The sequence below is a fragment of the Salvelinus sp. IW2-2015 genome, unplaced genomic scaffold (assembly GCF_002910315.2).
Source record: "Salvelinus sp. IW2-2015 unplaced genomic scaffold, ASM291031v2 Un_scaffold2109, whole genome shotgun sequence".
Taxonomy (NCBI): domain Eukaryota; kingdom Metazoa; phylum Chordata; class Actinopteri; order Salmoniformes; family Salmonidae; genus Salvelinus; species Salvelinus sp. IW2-2015.
The window spans coordinates 51528-64191 of record NW_019943447.1 but is presented as its reverse complement, the minus strand read 5'-3'; the positions used below and the strand labels follow the sequence as shown (position 1 = coordinate 64191).

Genomic DNA, 12664 nt, shown 5'->3' with positions numbered 1-12664 from the left:
AAAAAAGAAGAGAGATTAAGGAGACGGCTGAGACAGGCTGAGACTGGCCTGAGAGACAGGCTGAGACTGGCTGAGACAGGCTGAGACCTGGCTGAGACTGGCTGAGAGAGGCTGAGACAGGCTGAGACAGGCTGAGACAGGCTGAGACTGGCTGAGATTGGCTGAGACAGGGCTGAGACTGGCTTGAGACTGGCTGAGACAGGCTGAGCAGGCTGAGACGGGCTGAGGAGACAGGCTGAGACAGGCTGAGACAGGGCTGGAGACTGGCTGAGACTAGAGGCTGAAGACTGGCTGAGACAGGCTGAGGACTGCTGAGACTGGCTGAAGACAGGCTGAGAAGGCTGAGACTGGCTGAGACAGGCTGAGACTGGCTGACGACAGGCTGAGACTGGCTGAGACGGCTGAGACAGGCTGAGACTGGCTTGAGACTGGCTGAGACTGGAGACTGAGACTGGCTGAGACTTGGGCTGAGACAGGCTGAGACGGGCTGAAACAGGCTGAGACAGGCTGAGACAGGCTGAGACAGGCTGAGACAGGCGGAGACTGGCTGAGACAGGCTGAGACAGGCTGAAACACTGACATCGACGACTGGCTGAGACTGGCTGAGACAGGCTGAGACAGGCTGAGATGGGCTGAGACAGGAGGCTGAGATAGGCTGAGCCAGGCTGAGACAGGCTGAGACTGGCTGAAGACAGGCTGAGGACTGGCTGAGACTGGCTGAGACAGGCTGAGACAGGCTGAAAGCGGGCTGAGACTGCTGAGACTGGCTGAGACTGGCTGAGGAGACAGGCTGAGGAGACAGGCTGAAACTGGCTGAGACTGGCTGAGATGGCTGAGACAGGCTGAGACAGGCTGAGACAGGCTGAGACGGGCTGAGTAGACAGGCTGAGACTGTCTGAGACAGGCTGACACTGTCTGAAGACAGGCTGAGACTGTCTGAGACGGGCTGAGACTGGCTGAGACAGGCTGAGACTGGCTGAGACGGGCTGAACTGGCTGAGACGGGCTGAGACTGGCTGAGACGGGCTGAGTAGACAGGCTGAAACTGCTGAGACAGGCTGAGACAGGCTGAGACAGGCTGAGCCAGCTGAGACTGGCTGAGACAGGCTGAGACAGGCTGAGACAGGCTGAGACTGGCTGAGACGGGCTGAGTAGACAGGCTGAGACAGGCTGAGAATCAGAGTATCTTCCGAATGATCAAATCTGTAATGTTTTTTTTTTTTACTGTAGGCATAGAGTTACCTCATTTGAGTACAACAATACATTACATTAAAAATATAGAGAGAGATTAGCCAGTATATGGAAAGATAAAGACATTCCAATCCACGTTCAAAGTAAAAACATCTCCCAAATCATTGGATGATGTTTGATGTTTGGGTGGTATAATGTTACTAGAGCGCAGCTCATACCTCATATTCTATTTGCAGTGCAGCGCGTGTTGACAGGGACTGTTGGGACAGCATACGTTGCCTCTACACAGCCACGTCATTAGGGGGAAAGGGAAGGGGGATACCTAGTTAGTTGTACAATTGAATGCATTCAACTGAAATGTGTCTTCCCTCTGAACCAGAGAGGTGCGGGTGGGGGGCGGGGCGGGGCGGGGGGGCTGCCATAATCGACATCCACGTCTTCAACGCCCGGGGAACAGTGGGTTACTGCCTTGCTCAGGGCAGAACGAGATTTTTTTTTTTTACCTTGTCAGCTTGTGGATTCGATCCAGCAACCTTTCGGTTAGGATTTCTCTCACCGTCAAGTGATCGAGCGTATTAATAAAAAGTCAATGTAATGCATCCATCTCTAGACCAATCAATCCCTGACCCTTAACTCTTATCTCCAAAACACTTCTTGAAATGAATTGCTTTTACTGAAACGGAGAGATGACCTGTTGTTGCACTCATTTTGGAAAGTCTGGATGAATAGCTGGTTAGATAGTTTATATGTAAAGTAAGCCTATAATGACCTTTGAACCAGGCCACCCTTGTAAAAGAGATCTTCAGACCTCAATGTGACTTCCTGGTTAAATAAAGGGTCGATAAAGGTACAACAAAAAATCACAACAAAAAATGTGTGCGAAACAAAATGTATTTATGCTAAATGTGTCCAGTAAGGATTCAGCCCCTATGGTCAGAAGGCCAACCAGGAGAGTCCTGACCCTAACCAGGGAGTCCTGACCCTAACCAGGGAGTCCTGACCCTAACCAGGAGAGTCCTGACCCTAACCAGGGGAGTCCTGACCCTAACCAGGGAGTCCTAACCAGGGAGTCCTAACCCTAACCAGGGGAGTCATAACCTTAACCAGGGGAGTCCTGACCCTAACGGGGAGTCCTAACCAGGGAGTATAACCCTAACCAGGGGAGTCATAACCTTTAACCAGGGGAGTCATAACCCTAACCAGGGGAGTCATAACCCTAACCAGGGGAGTCATAACCTAACCAGGGGAGTCATAACCTAACCAGGGAGTCATAACCTTAACCCAGGGGAGTCTAAACCTTACCCAGGGGAGTCATAACCCTAACCAGGGAGTCATAACCCTAACCAGGGGAGTCCTGACCCTACCAGGGGAGTCCTGACCCTAACCAGGGGAGTCCTGACCCTAACCAGGGAGTCATAACCCTAACCAGGGGAGTCCTGACCCTAACCAGGGGAGTCTAACCCTAACCAGGGAGTCATAACCCTAACCAGGGGAGTCCGTGACCCTAACCAGGGGAGTCCTGACCCTAACCAGGGAGTCATAACCCTAACCAGGGGAGTCCTGACCCTAACCAGGGGAGTCCTGACCCTACCCAGGGGAGTCATACCCCTAACCAGGGGAGTCATAACCCTAACCAGGGGAAGTCATAACCCTAACCAGGGGAGTCCTGACCCTAACCAGGGTAGTCATAACCTAACCAGGGGAGTCCCGACCCTACCAGGGGAGTCCTGACCCTAACCAGGGGAGTCCTGACCCTAACCAGGGAGTCCTGACCTAACAGGGGAGTCCTGACCTACCAGGAGAGTCCTGTGTGCTCTTACTAAAGACATGGTAAACAAAGGTGCTACTACGGTGCTGGTCGGGCTTGTCAGCCTGCTGTGGAGAATCTGTAATGCAGGTGAGTTTACTTTAGGAACATCCAGAGGACAGCGCCGTCCGACCGCCCTGCACCGTACTTCTGCTTCCTAATTGGAACCCTATGTGTCTGCTTCCTAATTGGAACCCTATCCACACACTACTTCTGACCAGAGTCCTATGGGGCCTGGTCTAAAGTAATGCGCTATATATAGGGAATAGGGGCTCTGGTCTAAAGTAGTGGCACTATATATAGGAATAGGGGCCTGGTCTAAAGTAGTGCACTATATATAGGGAATAGGGGCCCTGGTCTAAAGTAGTGCACTATATATAGGGAATAGGGCTCTGGTCTAAAGTAGTGCACTATATATAGGGAATAGGGGCCCTGGTCTAAAGTAGTGCAACTATATTAGGGAATAGGGCTCTGGTCTAAAGTAGTGACTATATATAGGGAATAGGGGCCCTGGTCTAAGTAGTGCACTATATATAGGGAATAGGGGCCCTGGTCTAAAGTAGTGCACTATATATAGGGAATAGGGGCCCTGGTCTAAAGTAGTGCACTATATATAGGGAAAGGGGCCTGGTCTAAAGTAGTGCACTATATATAGGGAATAGGGGCTCGGTCTAAAGTAGTGCACTATTATAGGGAATAGGGGCCCTGGTCTAAAGTAGTGCCACTATATATAGGGAATAGGGGCCCTGGTCTAAAGTAGTGCACTATATATAGGGAAATGGGGCCCTGGTTCTAAGTAGTGCACTATATATAGGAATAGGGGCCCTGGTCTAAAGTAGTGCACTATATATAGGGAATAGGGGCCCTGGTCTAAAGTAGTGCACTATATATAGGGAATAGGAGCCCTGGTCTAAAGTATGCACTATATATAGGGAATCGGGCCCTGGTCTAAAGTAGTGCACTATATATAGGGAATAGGGGCTCTGGTCTAAAGTAGTGCACTATATATAGGGAATAGGGGCCCTGGTCTAAAGTAGTGCACTATATATAGGGATAGGGGCCCTGGTCTAAAGTAGTGCACTATATATAGGGAATAGGGCCCTGGTCTAAAGTAGTGCACTATATATAGGGAATATGGGCTCTGGTCTAAAGTAGTGCCCTATATATGGGAATAGGGGCCCCTGGTCTAAAGTAGTGCACTATATATAGGGAATAGGGGCCCTGGTCTAAAGTAGTGCACTATATATAGGGAATAGGGCTCTGGTCTAAAGTAGTGTACTATATAGGGAATAGGGCCCTGGTCTAAAGTAGTGCACTATATATAGGGAATAGGGCTCTGGTCTAAAGTAGTGTACTATATAGGGAATAGGGTGCTATTTGGTACGCTGCCTGAGACACAAGGAAACTGTTTGACCTCTTACCCACCAGCCCTCCTCTCAGAGACAGCTGCACCTTTCCTTTCTGAGCTCTAGTGTCTGTCTGACCTGCTGTCTGTCTGTCTGTCTGACTGACTTGTCTGTCTGTCTGCTGACTTGTCTGTCTGTCTGTCCTGTCTGTCTGTCTGTCTGTCTGTCTGTCTGTCTGTCTGTCTGTCTGTCTGTCTGTCTCTCTGTCTGTCTGTCTGACTGACTTGTCTGTCTGTCTGTCTGTCTGTCTGTCTGTCTGTCTGTCTGTTCTGTCTGTCTGACTGACAACTTGTCTGACTGACCTGTCCTGTCTGTCTGTCTGTCTGTCTGTCTGTCTGTCTGTCTGTCTGTCTGTCTGTCTGTCTGACTTGTCTGTCTGACTTGTCTGTCTGACTTGTCTGTCTGACCTGTCTGTCTGACTGACTTGTCTGTCTGTCTGACTGACTTGTCTGTCTGACTGACTTGTCTGGCTAGTCTATCTATCTTGTCTGTGTGGGGGTTGGTTTGGGAACGCATGAGAAAAGTCGAAAAATAACAATACTAGTTGTGAGATGTAATCTCTTCGAGACCTGTCTGGCAGTTTTTTGTGTACTCATTTTTCTTTTTTTGTGGAGACAAACGGACCATAACAAAACTCTCCCCCTCGGGAAGACAAGGCCACTCTGACAATGATTGGCAGCAGCTTAACAAGGCATCTCACCAAGACGGAGAAGGAAAAAAAAAAGAGCAGAGCAATATTACCTACGTAGCTACCACGAGCGCTTCCTGTCCTACGGCTGCACAAATGAAGGAGAGAGACCGTCTGTCTTTAACTCTGAGCTGTCAGGTCGGCAGTCGATCGAGACGTAGCGAAGTTGAGACTAAATTTAAAAAAAAGAAAAGCGTGCAGGAATTATGCAGAGAGACAGTCAGGAAGCAGAGCGGAGGTGAGGACATCAGAGTAAAGCCTTGTTAACAGGCAGTTCTATTAGGACCCCTGTCTTGATGCCTGCCCCTCCATCCTCCATCCATCCCCTTGTGTCCTCACCTCCAACCCCCAGGCCTAAATTGGCCAGGAGGACTCTGCCGGCAAAACTCATGTATATGTATCCCCAAATCTCCCCAGACACAGCCAGGCATAGTACAGGTTCACATAACAAAGCAAATTGATACAACCGCATTTGTGAGGAGGAGGAAGAGGAGAAGGAAGAGGAGGGGAATGAGAGGGAGGAGGAGAGGAGAGGGAGAGGAGGAGGAGGAGGAGGAAGAGGACGAGGAGGATGTGGAAGGGGAGTAGACAGTATATCAAGCACCACAGTGAAGTCACAAATTCAATATTCAGACAAATAATACTCACAGAACATACTTATGTGTTTGTGCTTTGTTGAATTAATCGTATTGTATGTAGCGTACTCTACAGTAAACACTGCCTCAACCTGAGAGAACAATATCTTAACAACAACTTCCCCCTATAACCATGACAACAGCATGAAAAGCAGTGTGAGTGGGTGAGTGGGTGATTGACAGACACAGCCAGCGAATGAGAGAGAGAGAAGTGGCAGGGTGACAGGAAGTAGGAGGTGACTGGGGCCCTGGAGAATACCTGGATACTCAAGATAAAGGTTCACTCCTAACCACTGATCTAGGCTCAGTCCTTCCTTGAGTCCCAACTTTAACCATAAGTGGGACGGTAATAAGACCTGACTGGTGACCAGTGACTAGCGTAAAGGTCTGCCTGGGTCGAGGTCTGTGTAGAGATCTGATTGACTGGCTGGCTGACCTAGGAACAGCAGTTAATGAAGGGTAAGGTATAGCTGTGTATGGCTGTAAATGACTGACTGGCTATAATCTGACCTAGGAACAGCAGTTAATGAAGGGGTAAAGTATAGCTGTGTATGGCTGTATATGACTGACTGGCTATAATCTGACCTAGGAACAGCAGTTAATGAAGGGGTAAAGTATAGCTGTGTATGGCTGAATATGATTGGCTGGCGATGCGGCTATCAGCAGGTCTGCTGGGGGGGGGGGGGGCACTAACACGCCTGCTTCATACGAAGCTAAGGAGGGGAGGTGGGGTAGATGGGGTTAGGTTTGGGGATTTATGGCGGTGGGGCGGGGGGTTAGGTTTGGAGGTCAGGGTTAGGTTAGGGCAAAAGGGTGCGGTTAGGTTTGGAGGTCAGGGTTAGGATTAGGGCAAAAGGGTGGGGTTAGGTTTGGAGATCAGGGTTAGGATTAGGGCAAAAGGGTGGGGTTAGGTTTGGAGGTCAGGGTTAGGATTAGGGCGGTGGGGTTAGGTTTGGAGGTCAGGGTTAGGATTAGGGCAAAAGGGTGGGGTTAGGTTTGGAGGTCAGGGTTAGGATTAGGGCGGTGGGGTTAGGTTTGGAGGTCGGAGTTAGGATTAGGGCGGTGGGTATGAGTCCAATTTGGCGTGTGGCCATTAAGGGGTATGTTTATTGTGGGACAAGGTTGGAGGGGAGTTTTAGTTTCAGTCAAACCAAAATCATTGTAAAGGTGAAGATATGGAGGGATGAGTGTTTAGGAAATGAAGGACAGAACCAAGGATCGGTAAGAGGAGAGAAGAGGAGAGAAGAGGAGAGGAGAGAGAGGAGAGGAGAGGAGAGGAGAGGAGAGGAGAGAGGGAGAGGAGAGAGAGAGGAGAGGAGAGGAGAGGAGAGGAGAGGAGAGGAGAGGAGAGGAGAGAGGAGAGGAGAGGAGAGGAGAGGAGCCGGAGAGGAGAGGAGAGGAGAGGAAGCAAAGAGAGAGAGATGTGAAGAGATGAAAACAGATCATGGTTAGTGCATGGTGATTATTGAAAAATCTACAGAGAGAATGGAACAAAGACGGAAACCACTGCAACAGAGACACAGTAGGCAGCAGCAGTGTTGGCATGGAGACAATATAGAGTGTGATTTGGTCTGATGAGTCAGAGTTTAAATTGTTAAATTGTTTATATGTGAATGAATGTCTCAGTGTTCTTTACGAGAACTCAAAATATTTATTCTGAATTCCTTACCGTCCATGTTCTCTTTGGTTTGGGTTTGGATGTAAGAGAGAGAGAGAAAAGGACCACAGTCGAGATGTGGACAGTAGATCTCATAAAACAACAAGCCTGCCCTCTTCAGAGACGTGATCTCCGGTGATTCACCTGAGACTTTAAAAGAGTATTCATGTTTTGAAATCTGAAAAGCCGTGTCAAAACGATCAGGCCTCGGCCGCCAAACGCCACCCTGTTTTGTTACTGCTCAGCCAATGCTGCTAAGCGATGCTGTCTGTTATGACAAGCCAACCATGGATGACTACACGATGACACAATGCAAACATTTGCAACTGCAAGGAAAATATTATGTCCCATTAGCTGTGGAGGAAAAACAGGATGTGTCTTAATTGTCATCATATTCCCTATGTAGTGAACTACATTTGACCAGTTGCCCTATGAAAACTGATCAAAAGTAGGGCACTCTATAAGGAATAGGATGTCATTTGGAATGCAACTACAGTTGTTCATTTGCTAAGCCTTCAGAACAGCTGTGGAGCTGTTGAAGTATGTACTGATATCTACAGTTCATTCTGAAAGTATTCAGGCCCCCTTGGACTTTTTTCCTCCTCAATCTACACATAATACCCCATATGACAAAGCAAAAACATAAGCATTCAGACCTTTTTACTCAGCACTTTGTTGAAGCACATTTTGGCAGCGATTACAGAGTCAAATCAAAACCTCGAGTCAAATCAAAATCAAAATCAAATCAAATTTTATTGGTCACATACACATGGTTAGCAGATGTTAATGCGAGTGTAGATAAATGCTTGTGCTTCTAGTTCTGACAGTGCAGTAATATCTAACAAGTAATTTAACAATTCCCCAGCGACTACCGAATACACACAAATCTAAAGGGGTGAATGAGAATATCTACATAGAAATATATGGATGAGCGACTGCCGAGCGGCATGGGCAAGATGCAAAAGATGGTATAAAATACAGTATATACTGTACATGTGATATGAGTAATGTAAGATATGTAAACATTATTAAAGTGGCATTATTTCAAGTGGCATTGTTTAAAGTGACTAGTGATTAATTTATTAAAGTGGCCAGTGATTGAGTCTCAGTGTAGGCAGCAGTCTCTCTGAGTTAATGATTGCTGTTTAACAGTCTGATGGCTTTGAGATAGAAGCTGTTTTTCAGTCTCTCGGCCCCAGCTTTAATGCACCTGTACTGACCTCGCCTTCTGGATGGTAACGGTGTGAACAGGCAGTGGCTCGGGTGGTTGTTGTCCTTGATGATCTTTTTGCCCTTCCTGTGACATGGTGGTGTAGGTGTCCTGGAGGGCAGGTAGTTTTCCCCCGGTGATGCTTTGTGCYGACCGCACCGCCCTCTGGGGAGCCTTGTGGTTGAGGGCGGTGCAGTTACCGTACCAGGTTGTGATACAGTCCGACAGGATGCTCTCGATTGTGCATCTGTAAAATGTTGTCAGGGTTTTGGGTGTTGTTGCACCACACTGTCTGTGTGGGTGGACCATTCCAGTTTGTCTGTGATGTGTACGCCAAGGAATCTAAAACTTTCCACCTTCTCCACTGCTGTCCCTTCGATGTGGATAGGGGGGGGGCTCCCTCTGTCATTTCCTGAAGTCCACGATCATCTCCTTAGTTTTGTTGACGTTGAGTGATAGGTTGTTTTCCTGACACCACACTCAGAGTGCCCTCACCTCCTCCCTGTAGGCAGTCTCGTCGTTGTTGGTAATCAAGCCCACTACTGTTGTGTCGTCTGCAAACTTGATGATTGAGTTGGAGGGGTGCATGGCCATGCAGTCGTGGGTGAACAGGGAGTACAGGAGGGGGCTGATTACGCACCCTTGTGGGGCCCCAGTGTTGAGGATCAGCGGAGTGGAGATGTTGTTTCCTACCTTCACCACCTGAGGGAAGCACGTCAGAAAGTCCAGGACCCAATTGCACAGGGCGGGGTTGAGACCCAGGGCTTCCATCTTGATGATGAGCTTGGAGGGTACTATGGTGTTGAACGCTGAGCTGTAGTCAATGTACACCATTCTTATATACAGTTGAAGTCGGACGTTTACATACACTTAGGTTGGAGTCATTAAAACTTGTTTTTCAACCACTCCACAAATTTCTTGTTAACAAACTATAGTTTTGGCAAGTCGGTTAGGACATCTACTTTGTGCATGACACAAGTCATTTTTCCAACAATTGTTAACAGACAGATTATTTCACAATTCCAGTGGGTCAGAAGTTTTACATACACTAAGTTGACTGTGTCTTTAAACAGCTTGGAAAATTCCAGAAAATGATGTCATGGCTTTAGAATATTCTGATAGGCTGATTGACATCATTTGAGTCAATTGGAGGTGTGGATGTATTTCAAGGGGAATTTCATCATGGGAAAATCAAAATAAATTGTAGACCTCCACAAGTCTGGTTCATCCTTGGGAGCAATATCCAAATGCCTGAAGGTACCACATTCATCTGTACAAACAATAGTACGCAAGTATAAACACCATGGGACCCCGCAGCCGTCATACCGCTCAGGAAGGAGACGCGTTCTGTCTCCTAACGATGAACGTACTTTGGTGCGAGAAATACAAACCAATCCAAGAACAACAGCAAATTACCTTGTGAAGATGCTGGAGGAAACAGATACCGAAGTATCTATATCCACAGTCAACGAGTCCTATATCGACATAACCTGAAAGGCCGCTCAGCAAGGAAGAAGCCACTGCTCCAAAACCGCCATAAAAAAATCGAGACTACGGTTTGCAACGGCACATGGGGACAAAGATCGTACTTTTTGGAGAAATGTCCTCTGGTCTGATTAACAAAAATAGAACTGTTTGGCCATAATGACCATTGTTATGTTTGGAGGAGAAGGGGGAGGCTTGCAAGCCAAAGAACACCATCCCAACTGTGAAGCACGGGGGTGGCAGCATCATGTTGTGGGGGTGCTTTGCTGCAGGAGGGACTAGTGCACTTCACAAAATAGATGGCATCATGAGGCAGGAAAATTATGTGGATATATTAAAGCAACATCTCAAGACATCAGTCAGGAAGTTAAAGCTTGGTCGCAAATGGATCTTCCAAATGGACAATGTCCCCAAGCATACTTCCAAAGTTGTGGCAAAATGGCTTAAGGACAACAAAGTCAAGGTATTGGAGTGGCCATCACAAAGCCCTGACCTKAATRCTATAGAYAATTTGTGGGCAGAACTGAAAAAGRGTGTGCGAGCAAGYAGGCCTACAAACCTGACTCAGTTACACCAGCTCTGTCAGGAGGAATMGGCCAAAWTTCACCCAAKTTATTGTGGGAAGCTTGTGGAAGGCTACCCYAAARGTTMGACCCAAGMTAAACAATTTAAAGGCAATGCTACCAAATACTAATTGAGTGTATGTAAACTTCTGACCCACTGGGAATGCTGAAATAAATCATTCTCTCTACTATTATTCTGACATGTCACATTCTTAAAATAAAGTGGTGATCCTAACTGACCTAAGACAAGGAATTTTTACTAGGATTAAATGTCAGGAATTGTGAAAAACTGAGTTTAAATGTATTTGGTTAAGGTGTATTGAAACTTCCGACTTCAACTGTATTTGGCTAAGGTGTATGTAAACTTCCGACTTCAACTGTATTCTTATTGTCCAGATGGGATAGGTCAGTGTGCAGTGTGATGGCGATTGCGTCGACTTTGGACCTATTGGGGCGGTATGCAAACTGAAGTGTGTTTAGGGTGGCCAGTAAGGTGGAGGTGATATGATCCTTGACTAGTCTCTCAAAGCACTGCATGATGACAATGAGTGCTACGGGGTGGTAGTCATTTAGTTCAGTTATCTTTGCCTTCTTGGGTAGGCAAAGATAACTGAAGCATGTGGGCACAACAAACTGGGATAGGGAGAGGGAGAGAGTTCAATCTTGGTTTCATCAAACCTTCATCAAACAAATTTTTTCTCATGGTCTGAGAGTCTTTAGGTGCCTTTTGGCAAACTCCAAGCGGACTGTCATGTGCCTTTTACTGAGGAGTGGCTTCCATTCTACCATAAAGGTCTGATTGGTGGAGTGCTGCAGAGATGGTTGTCCTTCAGGAAGGTTCTCCCATCTCCGCAGAGGAACTGTGGAGCTCTGTCAGAGTGACCATTGGGTTCTTGGTCACATCCCTGACCAAGGCCCTTCTCCCCCGATTCCTCAGTTTGGCTGGGTGGCCAGCTCTAGGAAGAGTCTTGGTGATTCCAAACTTCTTCCTTATAAGAAGGCCACTTTGTTTTATGAGACCTTCAATGCTGCAGAAATTTTTCGGTACTGTTCTCTAGATCTGTGCCTCGACCTAATCCTGTCTTGCAGCTCTACGGATAATTCCTTCGACCTCATGGCTTGGTTTTTGCTCTGACATCCACTGTCAACTGTGGGACGTTATGTCGACAGGTGTGTGCCTTTCCAAATCATGTCCAATCAATTGAATTTACTACAGGTAGACTCCAATCAAGTTGTAGAAACATCTTTAATGATGGTGAATGAAAACCTGATTAATCTGAGCTCAATTTCGAGTCTCACAGCAAAGGGTCTGAATACTTATGTAAATAAGGTATTTTTGTTAACAAAAATATATACAGTACATCTGCAGACATTTCTAAAAACCTGTTTTTGCTTTGTCATTATGGGTTATTGTGTAACTGTTGTGAATTGTACACAGGAATCCTGATCGGACTACTGTCCCATGGTTCACCTGAGCAGGTGTGGTCATGACTCGAAGAGGAGAAGGCCTATCTCTTCACCTGAGCAGGTGTGGTCATGACTCGAAGAGGAGAAGGCCTATCTCTTCACCTGAGCAGGTTGTGGTCATGGACTCGAAGAGGAGAAGGCACTATCTCTTCACCTGAGCAGGTGTGGTCATGACTCGAAGAGGAGAGCCTATCTCTTCACCTGAGCAGGTGGTGGTCATGATTCGAAAAGGAGAAGGCCTAATTCTCTTCACTGAGCAGGTGTGGTCATGACTCAAAGAGAGAAGGCCTATCTCTTCACCTTGAGCAGGTGTGTCATGACTCGGCGACAAAAACGGTCTCAGAGACATTGTATATTCTGTAAGTAAATCCGAGACATTTAGTATGATATCTTACGTTTCGTATGTTATGTATTCTTTGTGATGTCCATCACCCATTTCATATATGTTACGAATTACAATTCATTATATGTTACGAATTTGCAAAAATATGATATGCTAGCAAATTTTAAGCTAGGTGGCTAACTTTAGCTAGCTAACATTAGCTAGGCTAGGGGT

At 47.0% G+C, this 12664-nt stretch overlaps 1 protein-coding gene across 1 annotated transcript in view; it reads right to left on the bottom strand.

The window, feature by feature from the left end:
• Nucleotides 1-12328, bottom strand: part of LOC139024996 (streptococcal hemagglutinin-like) — a 13023-nt gene extending 695 nt beyond the window's left edge. Inside the window, exons 1-2 of the mRNA XM_070439994.1 lie at nt 12263-12328; nt 45-1169 (exon numbers count right to left, since the gene is read on the bottom strand). Of these exons, the coding sequence (XP_070296095.1) occupies nt 45-1169; nt 12263-12328 (1191 nt within the window). The remainder of the gene's footprint in view (nt 1-44; nt 1170-12262) is intronic.
• Nucleotides 12329-12664: the final 336 nt, after the last annotated feature.